Consider the following 18,038-nt stretch of genomic DNA (forward strand, 5'->3'; position numbering starts at 1 on the left):
GGGCCTGAACATGCCCCGGGAATAGTGCCGCTCCCCATTCCCCCCTCAGAAAGAGCTGGCAGAGAGCAAGCACCAGTACAGCATCGACGAGCTGAAGCACCGAGAGAACCTGATTCAGGCCCGGCTGGACGATGAGCTGGCCCGGCAGGTGGAACTGGAGAAGCACAAGGTACTCTGCTGGGGGGAGCCCTGCCGCCTGCCTCCCTCTTCCCCCGGCTCGAGGACGCTGGCCACGGCTCATGGGCCTGATGTGATGAACGTCTGCAGAGCCCAGGCCCCGGAAACCTGTCTTGACGGAGAATGTATGCCGGGCTGCCTCTCCTCGCTCCCATGGAGCGTGTCCGTCATCCATAGACCAGCGCCCTGTCCCCACCTTGCTCTGCTTGCCACCTGCCCCTGGAGCCAGCTCCAACTCAACCTGGACTCCACCTGCCTCGTCTCCTCACTGGCAGCCCGGGTTCCGGTCTGAGGGCCTAGGGAAAGGATCTGATAGACCAGCTCCTTTTCTTAAACCCATTGGGTAGTTCCCTGGCAGCCAGGAAGGTTTGAGTCCTTCCTCAGCACAGCCCCAGGCCCCTTCTTCCAGCCATACTGAGCCATGTGCCACCTTCAGTTGATGCCTCAGGACCTTTGCACGTGCTAGCCTCCGGCCCAGCATGCCCTTCCCTGCCTTCTTTGATGGCTGAAGCCCCAGGGGAGCATCCCTTCCTCCACTCTCTACACAGTGTCCAGTGACCCTGGTGCCCAGGGCGGGGCCTGGCCCACTAAGTCCTCACCAGGGCCTGTGAGATGAGTTTGAGTCCTCCGAGCCCTCTGTGTTTCTGACCATAGGCCGCGTTCGTCGAGCACCTGAACGGCTCCTTCCTGTTTGACAGCATGTACACCGAGGATGTAGAAGGCAACAAGCTGGCCTACCTGCCCGGCGTTGGCGAGCTCCTGCAGGGATATCCTTCCAAGTTCATGGCCACCGCCTCTGACAGAACCTGGGCCCCACACAGCCAACCGACAAGGGGCAGGTCCCCTTCTGCTCAGCCTGGGGGAAGGGCTGTCTAGATTTCAGGGGACACACTGACTCTCTGACTGGCATGGCACAGGGTCTGCTGTGCTCCGCAAGCCAGGTTGTCCAAGAGGGAAAATTGAAGTGCGTGTCTGTGGCACTAAGCCACAGGACCTGTATTTAGTTGCTTCTGCTGTGTGCTTTGCATACCGAGTTTATAATTTCCCAGCTGCCCACTGGATGGGTCCTGTGATGAATCCCATTTTATAGTCGGGGAAGCTAGACTTGGAGAGGGTGATTTGTCCAAGGTCATGCAGTTAGAAGCTGGGATTCAAGCCCTTGTCAGTGGGGCTAAGAGCCTGCATCATTTCCCCGAGTTGGCTGGAGCCCAGAGAATGTGACTGGCACTAGTCATCATGGCTACGGGCAAGATAATGGCACCATCCCTGGGTAGAAAGAAACTCTCTCTTAAAAACCCAGCATTTTAGAAAGGGTGAGGCTAAGCAGAAGGTGACAGATGGGCTCTGCCGTCCACCAGCTGGGCGAGCTGGGCCAGCTGGGCTCCCATCTGGGCTGTTGAGCCTGCCTGACCTCTGACCTCAAGGACTCTGTGCTGCAGGTGAGGACACTGAGGCCCGGGGCCAGGTGAAGTGGCTGGCCAGGGAGAAGCAGCAGTAGAGCCAGGCCTTGAACCTGGATCTCTCTGCTTCAAGCCTATGGTTCCCTGACCTCTGCAGGCTCCCTTAGCCTGCCTGCAGCAGGTGAGCAAAAGACAGGCCTCCAACAAAGCTGCCCCCTAGAGAACATACCAGAAGACAGAGCTACACACCACTCAGCTCCCTGGCTGAGGCTGGCTCCCCCTGGGCTCCCAGCCCCTCCCAGCCCTTTGAGGTCTCCCAGGATGCCTCTCTTCTGCTCTGTGGTTCCCCACCCCCCACCCCATGGCCCCTGCTTCCTTTCCTGAGGCCAGTCCCATTCCTGAATCCTTCAGGCTGGAGACAGAAATGCCCCAGCACCACGGTAGACTCCGAATATCAACTCCCACCTCCTTGCCAGGAGCAACCACCACCTCCATCTTACACCCCGCCGGCAGCCTTGCCCCCAAGACAGCCAGCCACTCTCCTTAACAGCCACTCACCTACAAGGACAAATTCATCATCATCTGCCTGAACATTTTTGAATATGGCCTGAAACAGCAGGAGAAGCGGAAATTGGAGCTTGACACCTTCAATGAGTGTATCAAGGAGGCCATCCAGGAAAACCAGGAGCAGGGCAAACACAGGATTGCCAAGTTCGAGGAGAAGCACTTGCTGGTAGGCTCTGCCCCGCCCTGTCCTCTCCCTGCCTCCTGCTCCAGATGCTGACCCCGCCCCTCGGCCTGGCCCCACTGCTGGGGATACACACCGTCTACCTCTGACGACCCCTTTGACCCATGGTCATTGTCCCCATTTGCCAGCAGTCACACAGCTCAGTGGCAGAGGCAAGTTTGGCCTTCCACTGGCACCACCAGCCACAGCTCCATCAGCATGCCAGGGCTGAGCCCCGGGTGAGGCCTGTGGGCCTCCACCTAAAACACACCTGGGGTTCAAGGTAGAGTCCTCATTACTGTTGCCACTCCTGTTACAATGACATTGACAATACCACTGCTCTTTTGTTCATTCATTCATTTAGCAGACATTTTCTGAGCCCCATCCCAGTGCCTAGTCCTGGGAAGCTGGGCCCCTTCTGGGCATGGTTCCTGCCCTTAGCGAGCTCCCAGCTGGCACAGGGTGCAGACCCAGGCCCTCCCCACTGTATCGGGGAGCCCGGGGAGGCTTGATCAGGCCGAGGCTCACAGGACAAAGAGAAATGGGCCGGGGATGGTGGAGGAAGGGCATTCCAGCTGAAGAAGCAGGCCCAGGTGTTTCGGACCTGCTGACCCCAGGCCACTTGGCCGAGCCCAAGTATCGGCCATGTGTGCTTGGTGGGACTTGTTTCTTTTAGTCAGTATTGGAATTATTTTAGAGAGCGACCGAGCGAGCACACACAAGTGTGTGTGGGGTGGAGGGGCGGAAGGAGAGGGGGAGAGAGAATCTTAAGTAGTCTTCACGCCCACCAATGCAGAGCTCCACGCAGGGTTCAATCTCACCACTCTGAGATCATAACCTGAGCCGAAGTCGAATCAGACACTTAACCAACTGAGCCACCCAGGCACCCCTAGTTAGCATTATTTTATTTATTTATTTTTATTTTTAGAAGATTTAATTTATTTATTTCCCTGAGAGAGAGAGCGTGTGTGCGCAAGCACAAGCAGGGGAGCGGCAGGCAGAGGGAGAGGGACAAGCGGACTCCCCTCTGAGCCAGGAGCCCGATATGGGGCTCGATCTCAGGACCCCAGGATCATGACCCAAGCCAAAGGCAGCCGATTAACCAAGTGAACCACCCAGGCACCCCCAGTTAGCATTATTTTTAAAGGCCAATTCTTGTTCTAAATCACAGATCTTTCCGGGTCTCTAAGGAAAGTTATGGACCTTCCTTTTCCTCTGAAAACTGTCCATACAGGGATGCCTGGGTGGCTCAGTTGGTTAAGCGGCTGCCTTTGGCTCAGGTCGGGATAGGTCCTGCGATGGAGCCCCACATCAGGCTCCCTGATCAATGGGGAGTCTGCTTCTCCTTCTCCCTCTGCCCTCTAATGCTCTCTCTTGCTCGCTCGCTCTCTCTCTCTCTAAATAAATTTCTAAAAAATTATTAAAGGGGCGCCTGGGTGGCTCAGTAGGTTAAGCCTCTGTCTTCAGCTCAGGTCATGATCTCAGGGTCCTGGGATGGAGCCCTGCATCGGGCTCCCTGCTCAGTTGGAAGCCTGCTTCCTCCTCTCTCTCTCTCTGCCTACTTGTGATCTCCGTCTGTCAAATAAATAAATAAAATATTTTTTAAAATTATTAAAAAAAATTGTCGCCACACACCAAGTCGGTGGGCATTTGCCTGCAGTGTCAGGGGCTTGAAGGAACCCTGGAAGCCACTCCTGGTTGGGAACTCTTAAAAAACTAAAAAAAACTCTTAAAAAACTCAAAACCCCCTGATAAGGTATGTTCAGACATAAGGGGGCTGGCGATGGTCCTGCGTGCTTCCCTGCCCTCCTTACCTCCTTGGTCTGCAGTCCCTGTTCTTGTCTGGTTAGCCTCACCAATGACCTCACGTTCCGTGTGATTTAACCCTTGAGACCCTCCTCCTCAGGTTATGGGGAGGGTGTTACTGCGTTCAACCCCAAGTTCAAGCCTGGCAGCAGAGGAACACATTTGGCTCACATGTGTGTTTTGTTTGGCCTGCAGAGGGTTTTAAAACGTTTTGAACATCCTGCTGACATTCCAAACGGGAAGATTTCACAGAAAAATTGTGGTTGCCAGCTTCTCTGGAGACAGTTGTCAACAGGGCCTCAGTGGCGGCTGTCCCCTCTGGACAAGCCACATTTCCAGGCCCACCGGTCCCTGTCTGGCACATCCGCCCTGACATTTCTCTGGTCCCCGAAGCCACTGGATTTGGGAGGTCTGGACGCCAGCCAGCTGGCTCCTCCAGAAGCCCCAGGCCTGGGCTGCCCTCTCCTGTGGAAGACGACATGGGCCAGGCTACTTTCAGTTCTCCTGCTGGTGCCAAGCCTGACTCCCTGGCATCCAGGGTGGAGGTCATCCGAGCACGCCAGCTCCCCCTGCTTCTAAGGCACGGGTCCCAGCGGCCCCCATCATGGTGACACTGTCAAAGTCTGCCTGGGATGGGCAAACTACCTTCAGCACTCCTTTCCTAGAGCCAAGAGCAGTGGTCTCATGCAGCCGGCACACCAGACTCTGCAGGGACGCGACAAGGGGCAGATGCGCCCACCCGGCCCTGGGATTTCCCCGAGCTCCCCAGGTGCCTCCAATGCTCAACCCAAGCTGAGCCCCCTCGCTAGCTTAGAAGCTCACGGGACTCCATGAACCTGAGGCCCCGGCCTGGGAGTTTCCTTACAGGACCTCTCTGAGCTTGTCCTGTCCTCCCCTCATCCACCCCCCACGAGCCCAGGGCTCTCCCGGTGCCCAGTGGGGCACAGCTTGGGGTCAGCGGGCGGGTGGACAGAGTGCTCATATGGCCCCCTCGCTGGTGACCCTCTGCTAGCCCCCATTTCCTTATTAGAGAAATAGGGGTACCTGCCTCCTGGAACTATGGTGGGGAGACCAGTGGGGAGAGAGCCAGGGCAGAACTGTGACCAGCACTCCGGCACTCCGGAGTCAGGACACGCAGGACATGCGCAGTAAGCACAGGCACAGAATGACTGCGGTAGACCCGCGAGTACCGTCCGTCGGCCTCCAGTCCCTGTGTGCGCATGCGTGCGTGTGCACCCGCGCACGGCGCAGGATGAAAGTGTAGCGTACACTGTTTTGCACTTTATGCACTGTTCTGCCTCTTAGAGATCCTTCCAAAACTTGAATTGCTTCCTTTTTTTTTAATAGTTGTAAAATCTCTCATTGCATGGATGAGCCGTGATTTATTAAGCCAGCCCCTGTTGACGGACAGTTCATCTTTTTCCGATCTTTTCCCGCCAGTGTCGCAGTAGGTAAATTGGTGCAGGTTTCATCTGTAGGACGAGGTCCTGGAAGTAGAACTGTGCGTGGCTACCTCTGCTGGTTTTGGCTCAGGTGCGCTCCACGGAGTCTGTACCTGGCCTGCCTGCTCCTTGTCAGACCGGTGTTCCCAGGCTTCTCGTCTTTGCCAGTCTGGCACACTTGGGGTGTGTTTTTTTTTCTCTTAAGTGAGGGTAAACATTGCATGTTTCATAACCATTTATACTTTTTATTCTGTGAACTCTTTGTTCTTACAATATGCCCTAACTCATTTTTTCTATTTTGTTTTTGGTCTATATCTCCTTTTTTTTTTTTTTTTTAAATTAATCGTTACTTTATAGGAGCTCTTTATAGACTGAGAAGTTAGTCCTGGGTCAGTGCAATGACTTGCAAATATATTTCCCATTTCGTGGTTCATCTTGTCATTTTTCTGTCTGTGGTGCTTCTGCCGTTCAGAATTAACTTTTTTAAAAAATATTTTATTTCTTTATTTATTTGACAGAGAGAGAGGTCACAAATAGGCACAGAGAGGGGCGGGGGAAGCAGGCTCCCCGCTGAGCAGAGAGCCCGATGCAGGGCTCGATCCCAGGACCCTGAGATCATGACCTGAGCCGAAGGCAGAGGTTTAACCCACTGTGGCACCCCTGCCATTCAGAATTTCTAAAATGTTCATGTAGTATAATCTATCAAGTTTGTTTTTCTGGTTATACTTAAAAGGGACGTCTCCACTCTGAAATTATTTATGAAAACCCACCCATGTTTCCTTCTAGTACTTTTATGGCTTTTCTTTGTACATTTAGATCTTCACTCTGAGGGCAATTTGTTTTTATGTAAGTTTCAAGGTAGGGATTGAATCTGATTTTTCTCCATACGGGTAGCCATTATTATAAATATCATTCGTCACATTGAACTGTGCCAAGTTCCTCTTTCTTCCTTTCCAACTAATACCATATAGCAACAGAAACAAGTTGACGATGTGTCTGGTGGCCAAGTCCCCAGGATGTTTGTTAGTGATTGGCTGGAATTCAGTGCCAGGCTTGAAACCCAGGGTGCTTTCCAGCCCGTGAGCATTCTCTCATTCCAAACATCCAGCTCTGGGGTGCTCTGTGGGCCCAACTGGTTTCCTAAGGACTGGACCTTTTTCCAGTGTGTCTCCCTATCTCTGCCTGCTGTGGACCTTTTATTGGAGACTCTGTTCACCAAGCCCCTGCTATTAGTCAAGAGCTCACATAGACTACCTAATCCCCAGGACTTTGTGACACACACACTTCTCTCCCCCTTTACACGAGGAAACCAAAGCTTCGAGAACGAAGGGGCACACTCGAGGTCACACTGCTAATAAGTGACCCAGACAGGACTCAAGTTCAGGTTCACTTGATTCTGAAGCTATTGCTCCTTCCACCCAGCCCAGCCATCTCTAGTGAAAACCAGAGCTAACGTGGATTGAGCCCTCACTAACCAGTGCTCTAACTACCTCCAGGCATAGGGAGCGTAAGTAGCTTCCACAAGCCCACGAAGCTGACAAGTGACTCGCTGACACTTGAACTTGGACAGTCCAACCCCAGAGTCTAAGTTCTTTTTTTTTTTTTAAGATTTTATTTGTTTATTTGACAGAGAGAGATCACAAGTAGACAGAGAGGCAGGCAGAGAGAGAGAGAGAGAGAGGGAAGCAGGCTCCCCGCCGAGCAGAGAGCCTGATGCGGGACTCGATCCCAGGACCCTGAGATCATGACCCGAGCCGAAGGCAGCGGCTTAACCCACAGAGCCACCCAGGCGCCCCCCAGAGTCTAAGTTCTTAGCCACAAAACCACCCATTGCCTGTCATTAACTAATTACACTGGGTCGTGGATTCCTAAAGCACAGCCTTTTGTTTCCAGAGTCTAAATGCCATTCGAGAGGAGTCTGACCTGACCAATATTGAGGTGAGGATAGTGGAATACGGCGAGGACATCACGGAGCTGTTCAACGTGCTCATGACGCTGGAGATGCAGTTGGTAGAGCAGCTGGAGGTGAGGCCCGGCCCCCGGGGCACAGAACACAGTAATTCAGCTGCAAAACGGCACTGGAGCCAGAGCCTTCCTGGGGCCTTCCTCTGCTGGAAATGTCCCATGTGACTGAGCACGGCTGACTAAAGCCTTCTTCGCTCATCAGGCCTGTGTTTGCTTTAATATATTTCAGTCATTCAGAGCGTTAGTGATTCTTGTGCTGCATGAGAGGTTAGCTCATTCCTCAGGAATGCACCCCTATCCTGGAAGAACCCAGAGCCTCAGCGGGGAGAGGGTTTTTTTTTTTATTAGACCCAAGCAGCTGTCTGGGTGCTTGAAAAACAAAGTGCCCCCCCCCGCCCCTGCGCTAGGATGGAACAAAGGCTCCTCCGCATTGCGGCCTGCGTTTGCCGCATCTCAGGGTTGGGCGATGAGCCTGCAATTCAACACTAAGTTGGGGAAGCCCAGGGCGCCGCTCTCTAGAATTTCTTACAGCCCCAGTGACTCGTGTGTTCACAAGGCAGGCGAGGCTGGGAGTCTGAAGGGCTGTGATGAATCGAACCTCATTGGAGGCTGCCGTGGCTGGGCCAAGAGATAGCGCCTGATCAATCCCTCACATGTCAAGTGACAGCTCAGACATGGATAGATCTCCCCGTCACAGCACATGGCAGATGCTGGCTCCCCGCTGGCGAAGACTCGAGCACACCGGAAGGCCACTCACGGAGCATCGGGGAGGCTCAGGCAGCGGCTCCCGACCTCTCCCTGCGGGACAGCCCCTTTCCGACACCCAGAAGTTCCCCAGAACCCGTGTGTGCATGCTCGGGCATACTGGTATCACCAGTGGCCCAGAAGCTGTCAGGTGCACTCGTGCTTTTCAATGACTCCATGTTTATTCATTACGACCGTGTTTACACACATTGCAAAAATGTGTAGCTCAGCCTGGAGACAGTCCTCAGACTCGGGTAGATTCCCGGTGCCCTCGGCACCCCCTGCGGCCCCCGGGGAGTCTGTAGTTGATGGTGGGGCATGACCCGTCCTGGGGGGTGGTCACAGAGGAGCAGGCCTTACCATCACATCTCCCATGGTTCTCTCACTCAAGTACCATTTAGGCCCTGGGTTTCCAGCTTAGTGCTGGGATGCAGCAATGAGGGGGTGCATCGGGGGGAGGTAGAAGCCAGACACGCAGCTGCATGCTTGTGGTGAGAGGTCAGGGGTCACGGCCGGCATTACTGAGGCACCTTGCAAGGCATTTCATGTGAAGTAACTCCTTTAAATTTCAACACAATTCCACAAGGTAGTTATGACAAAGAAAACCCATTTCAAAGATGAGGATGTTGAGGCCCAAGGAAGTTAGACACTGTGCTGGAGCTGGGATAGTGACCCAAGCAGTCTGGCTCTTAGCGACTTTCTCCCCTATTTCTTTGAAGGTGATGGACAGATGCCACTGAGAGGCCCAAAGGAAGGGGGTTAGCTCCGTGTGTGTATGTTAGGGTTGTGGGAGGGAAAGACTAGGACAAGTATTCCTGGCAGAGGGACCAGCACGTGCAAAGATCTGAAGGAAGCTTTGCATTAAACTTTCAGGGGATGGTGAGTAAGCTGAAGTGGCTGGAGAGGAACACAGCTGTAAGAAAGAGGTCAGGAGAGGGGCCCAGTTTATAGACCTCTACTTGGGAAGGTCAAGGTAGTTGGTCTTTACCCTGAAGGTCTGGGATTGGAGGAGTCACCTGCTAAGTTTTACAGATCAGCCTTTTGCTCTGATGCCAGGCCAGTCGAGTTCATGTCTAAATATTCATGTTAACTGTGTTCTCTGTCATTTCCAGGAGACCATAAATATGTTTGAAAGGAACATCATGGACTTGGTGGCACTCTTTATTGAAAATGTCCAGAGCCTATATCCTTTCCTTGATGACCCTCCGTGGGGAGGTGCTCCTGGCCCACATCAGTGGTCCTCCTACCTCCAGGGGAACCAGGGGAGGGGCACTTGCATTTTTTTTTTTTTAAGATTTTATTCATTTATTTCAGAGAGAGAGCCCGAGCAGGGTGGGGGAGGACCAGAGGGAGAAGGAGAAGCAGACTCCCTGCTGAGCAGGGAACCTGACATGGGGCTCTGTCCCAGGAACCTGGGATCATGACCTGAGTCACCCAGGCACGCCAGCGCTGGTATTTTTTTTTTTTTTAAGATTTTTTTTTATTTATTTGTCAGAGAGAGAGGGAGAGAGAGCGAGCACAGGCGGACAGAATGGCAGGCAGAGGCAGAGGGAGAAGCAGGCTCCCCGCCAAGCAAGGAGCCCGATGTGGGACTCGATCCCAGGACGCTGGGATCATGACCTGAGCCGAAGGCAGCTGCTTAACCAACTGAGCCACCCAGACGTCCCCAGCACTGGTATTTTTAACAAAAGGCAGAGAAGAGTACAGCTCTTTCATGAACTAAGCAAGATGCAAGTAAGTGTAATCCCCTTCCAGGTGGCCACCTTTGGGTCACACCTACCGCCTCCCACTGCCACCAATGCCCTAAATAGGTTGGCAGAGATAGTGAAAAGTCAGCATTTTATAATCGTATTTCACTCTTTACCAGAAATACCCAAGCCCCAGTTTCATGTACAGAAAGATCTCTGCTTGCATCAGGGTGCCATCAAGCCCACTACAGGATAACATTTAGTGGGACTCTCCACCTTTGAGATTAGAGGAATGTAAAAAAAAACCTCCTGTTTTTCAACAAGGAAGAAGCTCGACTTCAAAAGATGGAGATTTTGGGCACCTGGGTGGCTCAGTGGGTTAAAGTCTCTGCTTTAGGCTCAGGTCATGATCCCAGGGTCCTGGGATTGAACCCCACTTTGGGCTCTCTGCTCAGCAGGGAGCCTGCTTCCTCTTCTCTCTCTCTGTCCGCCTCTCTGCCTGTGATCTCTGTCTGTCAAATAAATAAATAAAATCTTAACAACAACAACAAAGATGGAGGTCTGGCAACCACTTGGAATGTTAAAGAATGTTCTGCAGGGTCTGAGGGAGTTTCCCTGACCCTCAGAACAATGGTGCCTTGTTAAAGGTTTGGATGCCTAGTCGGATTGCTGCATGGGGCCTGGTTTGTAGTAGAAGCCCTGGCATATTTGTTCTCAAATGAGTGATGTTCCCAGGGGGACCGCACCCTAGAATCCCTGCCTGCCTCCTGTGTTGTGAGTACACATGCCTTGGGAGTGGGGCCACACCCACGTTGCAGACACTGACAAATCCTTTATAATGAGATTGTCAGGTTAAATGTCAGGATTAGGAGCCAATGTTTGGGGCATGACCAACCCTTCTGCTACCTGAATTCAGGGCACTGCCATGGGGAATGATGGGCGGCACAAACTGCTGTGCTCTACCCCAGAAGTAACCTCCTGGTTCTGCCTTCCTGGGCTTACAGTGCTGCAAGGAGACAGAAGTTAGGGATGCAGGAAGTAAGCAGAGGCTGGGGGCCTGGAAGCCTCCCTGAGGGAGGGTTCTCTGAGAACCTGAGTGTGGGCCAGAAGTACAAGGCAGAGAAGTGGGGAGGACATTCCAGGCAGAAGAGGCAGCCTGTGCAAAGGCCCTGAGGCTCTGAGAGAGATTCAGTTCCAAGAGAGGAGGCGATAGAGAGTGGGAAGCTCCTGGAGAGCCATGAGCATGGGAAGGATGAGGTCGTCTAGCTACATGGTTAAGAGCTCACTGGCGGGGCACCTGGGTGGCTCAGTGGGTTAAGCCCCTGCCTTCGGCTCAGGTCATGATCCCAGGTCCTGGGTTCCAGCCCCGCATCGGGCTTTCTGCTCAGCAGGGAGTCTGCTTCCTCCTCTCTCTCTGCCTGCCTCTCTGCCTACTTGTGATTTCTCTCTGTCAAATAAATAAATAAAATCTTAAAAAAAAAAAAAAAAAGAGCTCACTGGCTGCTGTGGGGGAAAAGGGCTAGAATAGGGAGACCAGGGCTTGGCTTGCCCCGTCCAGTCCAGAGGCGGTGGGAGGGAGAGATGGGGAAGGTAGAGGAGTTCTGAGGGGACCCAGCACCAAGAGGCAGTAGTGATGACTGCGTGTGTGTGTGTGTTGTATGTGTGTGGTGTGTTTGTTTTGGCACGGGGGTTTCATGCATGTGTAGGACCGGCTGTGAAGGTGGTGAGGCATCGGCACCTCCAGGGGTGCCCTTCCGCCTGGCAAAGTCTGTTCTTGTCTGGAGGAAATAGCCCGGCCCTCTGGGGGTCTGCAGAGGTGCCTGGCCTGCTCCTCCCTCGGCCTTTGCTTAACTTGACTGCACGATGGCCCAGTGCCGGGACCTGGAGAACCACCACCACGAGAAGCTCCTGGAGATCTCCATCAATACTCTGGAGAAGATCCTCAAGGGCGAGCTGGACGAAGACCTGCCTGATGACGTGCGCGCAGTGAGCACTGTGGGCCGGGACTTGGGCGCGGTGGGCGGGGCTCGGGCCTGGTGGGCGGGGCCGAGGGCAGTGGGTGGGGTTGGGCGCGAGGGGGGCCCGCTCCGGAGCCAGACGGGCAGCCGCAGCCGCGGTGCTGAGCCCTTGCCGTCTGTGGCTCCCTAAGCCTTCAATCCTCCTAGAGCCCGTTTCCTCACCTGCAAAAGGGACCATAACGATAACTTTGCAGGGTGGTTGGCCGATGAAGTAGGCCAGCAAATAAAACACCTGGTGGGCACTCAGTGCAGAGCAGCTAAAGAGGAGCTCATGATAATTAAATGCTTTCAACTTGCCAACAAGTTGGTTTCCAGAAGGTCATTTCTGGGGGGCTTCTGGAAGTTTCTGAGAGAGGCAGTTGCAGCTAGAGGTAAAGTTCTGAGATTCCACAGGCAGGTCTTCCTCACCCTCACATCTGTGGTGGGCCACACTACTAGGTGTTGGAAGGCCCAGGCACCATCTCTGAGCCGCCTTCTGCCGCCCGTCCAGTGATGGGCAGTCCCGCATCAGCCGTTAGCCTGAGCTCCTGAGCTCACCCAGGAGGCTGTCCGGGTCTTCTGTGTTGGGGTCCAGTGGCTGCTCTGTGTTACGTCTCTGGGGAGGGACGCAGGCGAGATCCTTGTCGGGAGCCTGCGGTCTTTCCTTCATCATTCATCTCACTCCCCGTTTCTCAGCTTCTCTCACCTCCATGTTAGTCTCCCACAGGTGTTCTCCACACAGCAGCCAGAAATCCTAAGAAAACCCAAACCTCACCATTCTGTGCTTGTGCCCAGCACATGGTAATGGCCTCCCATGAGCCTTGGAACAAGCACTTCACTTTACCGTAGTCCACCAGACCCTCGAGCCTGGCCTGCCTGCCTCAGCCACCTCGCCCCTCGCCCCTCGCCCAGCCTCGGAGCCATTCTGCAAGCTCCCACACTTGCTCCCTTCATTCGATAGTTAGTCCACCCAGTAGACATGCCCTTCCCTCAGGCCTCCGGGTGTCTGGCTTGTCCTCGTTCAGCTCTCTGCTCCAACGGCAGCTCCTTGGAGAGGCCTTCCCGCATCGCTTTCCTGGGAAGCCACTCACTGTCTATCACACACTCCGTTTATTGCTGTCACAGCCCTTATCACGGGTTCAGGCTATAATGTCTGTGTCTGGTGGATTTGCTTATGTGACTATTCACTGCGAATCCAGACTCACGGGGAAGGCAGGGATGGCCTCTTCACCGCCATGTCCCTTGCGCCACACAGCCACAGCCCAGTAGAAGTGCCCTGAGTTCTCGAAGCTGTGCTTTGTCAGATGCTGGCTAAGTTCCGTGGAAGGGACCAGCAGTCTGACTCCCACAGCTTCGGGGGTGGGGAAGGCTGAAACAGACGCCTGGGGCAGCAGCGTGTAGGCAGGCCTGCCATGTTACTGGCCCTCCCTCCCTAAACCCCTGCCATATGCTGCTGCTGACCAGACCCAAGGAGATGTCACTTCCCCTGAGCCCTGAAATAAGGCCGCCCCCAAGAGCCCACTCTGTTATCCCCCAGGGGTACCATTGAGGGGTCACGGAGCTCCCTCACCGCACGCCTCCCAGGTGCGTGACACTCAGAGGGCACAGGACTGAAACATCCCTTCCTAATAACTGGGACACAGAAAAATACGGGCCCCGAAACTCAGTGGCAGACAAGCGGGCTGGACTGGTGCTGCCAGTGGCCAGCCCTCTCTCCTGCCAGGATGACTTTGCCTGGTGCCATGTGACACCTGTTCCCGTGGTTCCAGGAATGCTCAGTACCTGCTGACTAAGTGGGGGCCAGCCACGGTGGCCGGTGACACGGAGCTCCGCTCACTGTCAGGGCACGGAAGCCTGAGCCTCACCTAGGATCTTTTTTATGTCCCCAAAGAACCCTACAAAAGTGGCATTGTTATCATTCACAGTTTATGGATGGGAAAATTGGGTAAGACTGCAACTCAGCTCAGTTTGGTAAGCCGCAAAAAGTGATGGCGTTTGGGAGGACCAGAGTCTGGAATCAACTCCACCCTGAGACGGTAGACACTCCCTGTGGATTACTACAGGCTGGCTTTCTGGGTTTGCCGGTAGCCCCAGGCACTAGGGTAAATGGGGCTCTCCCTTGGGCTTGCCGGCAGGACGGGTGTCGAGTGCCATCGTTGAGGCCTCATGGGGCGGCCTGTAGAGCCTCCTGGACACCTGCCCTGTGCGGCCAGGGTGAGCTCTGTCCTTCGGGGAATGCCTGCAGTCGCATCGAGAGACAGCCCCAGGACCTTGATACTGTGGCTTAGGTCTCCTTAGATAGTTTTTTTTTTTTTTTTTTTTTTTTTTTTGAGTAGGCTCCATGCCCAGCGTGGAGCCCAACACAAGGCTTGAACTCGAGACCCGAGCTGAGCTCAAGAGTCAGACGCTTAACCAGCAGAGCCACCCAGACGCCCTGAGTTCTCCTTATATTTAAGCAACAAAATGGTGCATGTTGCTCTCAGTGGGGGAAAGGATGCCCTGACTGTAAGAAGTAATTTTAACAACAAAGAGCTGGCATTTCCTGAGGGCCTCCAGAGGGCCAGCCGTCTGAGAAACACCAGACACGTATTTGTTCTTTTAATTTTCACATCCACGCAGTAAAATCCTACCATCGTGGTCCCCTTTTACAGATGAGAAACCTGAGGCACAGAGATGAGGGTAACCCGCACAAAGACACACAGCGCGTAAGTGGCAGAGCTGTGATTGAACATAGGCAGTTTGACTCAGAGCCTGTGGCAAGACAGGGATGTCTGGATGCGTGAATAGGGCCCCCAGTGAAGGAAAAAACCGGGTTTCTCTTATCTAATCATCAAGGAGCAGATGATAAAAACGTCTCAAAGAGGAGACTGTTTATCTCTTTGAAACTCCTCTCATTCAGTCGAGTGTGATCTGCTCTCGTCACTGTTCTGGCCAAAGCTGTCTTTTGAAGTCCTTGGGTGCTTTGGAAGGAAAAGCAGAAGGCAGGTGCTCAAGGAGGAAGCCGGGAGCTGCCAGGGAGGGAGGGGACGGGAGCAGCGCTGGCAGCCACAGCCACCGCTGGCAAGGTCAGTGTGCCCGCCAGCATGCCACCAGTCCCCTCCACTGTGTCCAAGGGCAGTGAGCCTGGTGCTGCGACGAGCCGCTGCCACATGCAGAGGGCCGAGGACGTCAGACTTGCTCCCGGGATGCTCTGAACATTCACATGAGCGTCCAGCAGCAGTGGCAGGGCCCCCACGCAGCCCCAGGCCACAGAGAGAACCTGTGATTCCCCAGACACTGTGCTCAAGTGACAAAAGCTGTGTCTCCCCCCTCCGCCTGCAAGAAGTTGCTTTGAAACAAATGTGTCTTCAGGGGTGTGTCTTCACCTCCAAGCCTGAAGCTCGGACGCAGGCAGGTTGTACACACCCTTGAGCCCTTCCCAGAGTCTGGCCTGGCCCCTCTGGCACAGAGGAAGATCTCCATGACTTCTCGCCATTTCTCCCACGCTGTGCTACCGTCAGCTGCGTCAGCCAGCCTGCCTTCCCTACAAGGGGTTCTGTGGAAACCCATCACCCCGCATGGTACTCACAGCCATTTCTCTGAAAAGGCTGTGGCCACAGAAACTGGCAAATCAGGAGAGAGAAAGTTAAAAGAATTTCTACTCTCCAGAGCCTTCTCTGTTTTGTGGCCTGTAAAATTCAGAAGGGGCCTAGGCTTTCCCAAATGTATTTGATCCAAAGAAAACATTTTTGGGTTTTTTTTTTTTTTGTTTTTGTTTTTTTGCAGAAATACTAGTATCTCAAGATCGCACAGAACATATTTTGGAGACTATTAAATGAACCACTACTATATTAAAGGAAAAAACCAACTATCTACAGTCCTCTCAACGACAGAGAACAGTCACGTCCTTTGCCTTTCCTTGAAAGCATAAGCACACTTGCTAAGTGCTCCCGCAGCCTTGCCCTGCTCTGGGAAATGATTCCACTTGATTTCCAACTGTCCTAGCTACCCAACAGCCATAGTACGGACAACTAGAACCAGCCCGCCAGGCCCGGTAGAGGGTGGGCATTCTCGGCAACTTTTTACAAGGCAGAAAACAAGGTCAGGAACAGGAAGGCAGGAGACCCCAAGTATAATCCAAGTGCAAGTGGGTTAACGTCAGGGGTGATGGAGAGACAAGGTGGGGCGAGCAGCCACAGATTCACAGGGCCTTCTGTCCTCAGAGGAGCCCCGCGACCCTCAGCCAGCCTCACGCTTCCCACCTGGCCGGCAGGTGTCCGGCAAATCAGACTTGAGGGCCAGCAAGAGAGAACCACTGTGGAAGCAGACAGAGCTCACCTCTGAACAGCCCCCCGCTTCCTCCCTGAAGGAAACACATTCCCAACTAGTCTGGTACTCAAAGTCAGTGCCTTGGTGGGCCCCCTCCCACAGCGCTTGTCGCGGCTGGGGTCTGGGAGGAGGTGTCCTTGGAAGATGAGCTGTAACGAGGACACAAAGGTGGCGCTGCACTGGGCGCCGGGCAGCTGCCTCCACCAGCCAGGGGACACTTGGCTGGTTCCCTTTCTCCTCAGCTCTGACCACGTACCTGGGGGCAGGGAACGTGACACGAACGCTCATTTGATCTTTCTTCCTCACCAGCTTTTTGTTGACAAAGACACCATTGTTAACGCTGTTGGGGCATCACATGACATCCACCTCCTGAAGATCGACAATCGAGAAGACGAGCTGGTGACCAGGACCAACTCTTGGTGTACACACTTAGTGGACACGGTGAGTGGGCGGTACCCTGGTCTAGAAGAGTCTAGGAGGCTGCATCCGTTTCTCCAGCTATAAGCTGGAGAGAAAGTAGCCATCTTCCCCTGGGAGCATATACTCTGGGCAACACAAAACACAGTCAAATTAAGGATGGTAGAATTCTGTACTGAAGACAGACTCTAGAACCCACAAGCCAACCCACCCTAACTCCTGCCTCAAAGCAGAGATGAGCAGAACGCGGAGACTTTAAAGTAAACGAGGTATGCAACTGTGCAGATTTCAAAGAACACTTCCTTTTCCCCAGACTGTACTTGGGGAAAGAGTATCAGCAAATTCTATGACTTAAGGACCTGGGCTTGGCTTTCCCCCCAGATCCACAAGGATGAGATCATGAGGAACCGCAGGCGAGTGAAGGAGATCAATCAGTACATCGACCACATACAGAACGAGCTGGACAACCTGGAATGCGGTGATGTCATAGATTAGGCCACACCCACATTGTTCCTTGGAACCCAGCCATGGGCCCTCGCAGCGCGCACACATGCCAGGCACATCCCTGACCGTCTCGCAGGCATTAACTGGGAGTCTCTAGACCCACAGCCCCTCCCCCAGCACCATTTTTCCCTGCCCCCTGGGAAAACTTGCAAATGTAGAGAAAAATAAAGGACCACATCATCTTTATTTTTTATTTTTTTAAGATTTACGTAGTGATTTCAGAGAGAGAGAGCATAAGCTGGGGGGAAGAGCGTAGGGAGAGGCAGAGAAACAGAAACCCCACCCCGCCCACTGAGCACAGAGCCCAATGCGGGCTTCGAACTCACGGCCCCAAGACATGACCTGAGCTACAACCAAGAGTTGGTTGCTTAACCGAGTGAGCCACCCAGGCGCTCCCATCTTTTCTGAATTCTTTTAAAAACAACAACAACATGGGGCGCCTGGGTGGCTCAGTGGGTTAAGCCGCTGCCTTCGGCTCAGGTCATGATCTCAGGGTCCTGGGATCGAGTCCCTCGTCGGGCTCTCTGCTCAGCAGGGAGCCTGCTTCCCTCTCTCTCTCTCTCTGCCTGCCTCTCCGTCTACTTGTGAGCTCTCTCTGTCAAATAAATAAATAAAATCTTTAAAAAAAAAAAACCAACAACAACAAAAAAAACCATCAGAACTCCTAATCACGTATGTGCAGAAGAAAAAGTCTAAGATAGTGAGTTGGCCTTATAGCTGACTGGTCTACTGAGACTTCCAAGGAGGCTGCCAGTGGGCTAGAGCCTCATGTTGGCTGTGTGCCCACTGTCTCTGCTGATTCGCCCAGGCAGGCCTCCAGTAGGAGGCAGAGGAGGCTGACGTGGACTGAGCCTTTCTCTCCT

The 18,038-nt window shown here is 53.7% G+C and overlaps 1 protein-coding gene across 2 annotated transcripts in view; it reads left to right on the forward strand.

The window, feature by feature from the left end:
• Nucleotides 1–17,354, forward strand: part of DRC3 (dynein regulatory complex subunit 3) — a 32,361-nt gene extending 15,007 nt beyond the window's left edge. For both annotated transcript variants that reach the window (XM_047708441.1, XM_047708442.1), the window contains exons 6-13: nucleotides 50–169; nucleotides 832–944; nucleotides 2,136–2,310; nucleotides 7,446–7,577; nucleotides 9,374–9,444; nucleotides 11,812–11,935; nucleotides 16,564–16,695; nucleotides 17,053–17,354. In XM_047708441.1, the coding sequence (XP_047564397.1) occupies nucleotides 50–169; nucleotides 832–944; nucleotides 2,136–2,310; nucleotides 7,446–7,577; nucleotides 9,374–9,444; nucleotides 11,812–11,935; nucleotides 16,564–16,695; nucleotides 17,053–17,166 (981 nt within the window). In that variant the 3' untranslated portion in view covers nucleotides 17,167–17,354. The remainder of the gene's footprint in view (nucleotides 1–49; nucleotides 170–831; nucleotides 945–2,135; nucleotides 2,311–7,445; nucleotides 7,578–9,373; nucleotides 9,445–11,811; nucleotides 11,936–16,563; nucleotides 16,696–17,052) is intronic.
• Nucleotides 17,355–18,038: the final 684 nt, after the last annotated feature.

The sequence above is a fragment of the Lutra lutra genome, chromosome 16 (genome assembly GCF_902655055.1).
Source record: "Lutra lutra chromosome 16, mLutLut1.2, whole genome shotgun sequence".
Classification (NCBI taxonomy): domain Eukaryota; kingdom Metazoa; phylum Chordata; class Mammalia; order Carnivora; family Mustelidae; genus Lutra; species Lutra lutra.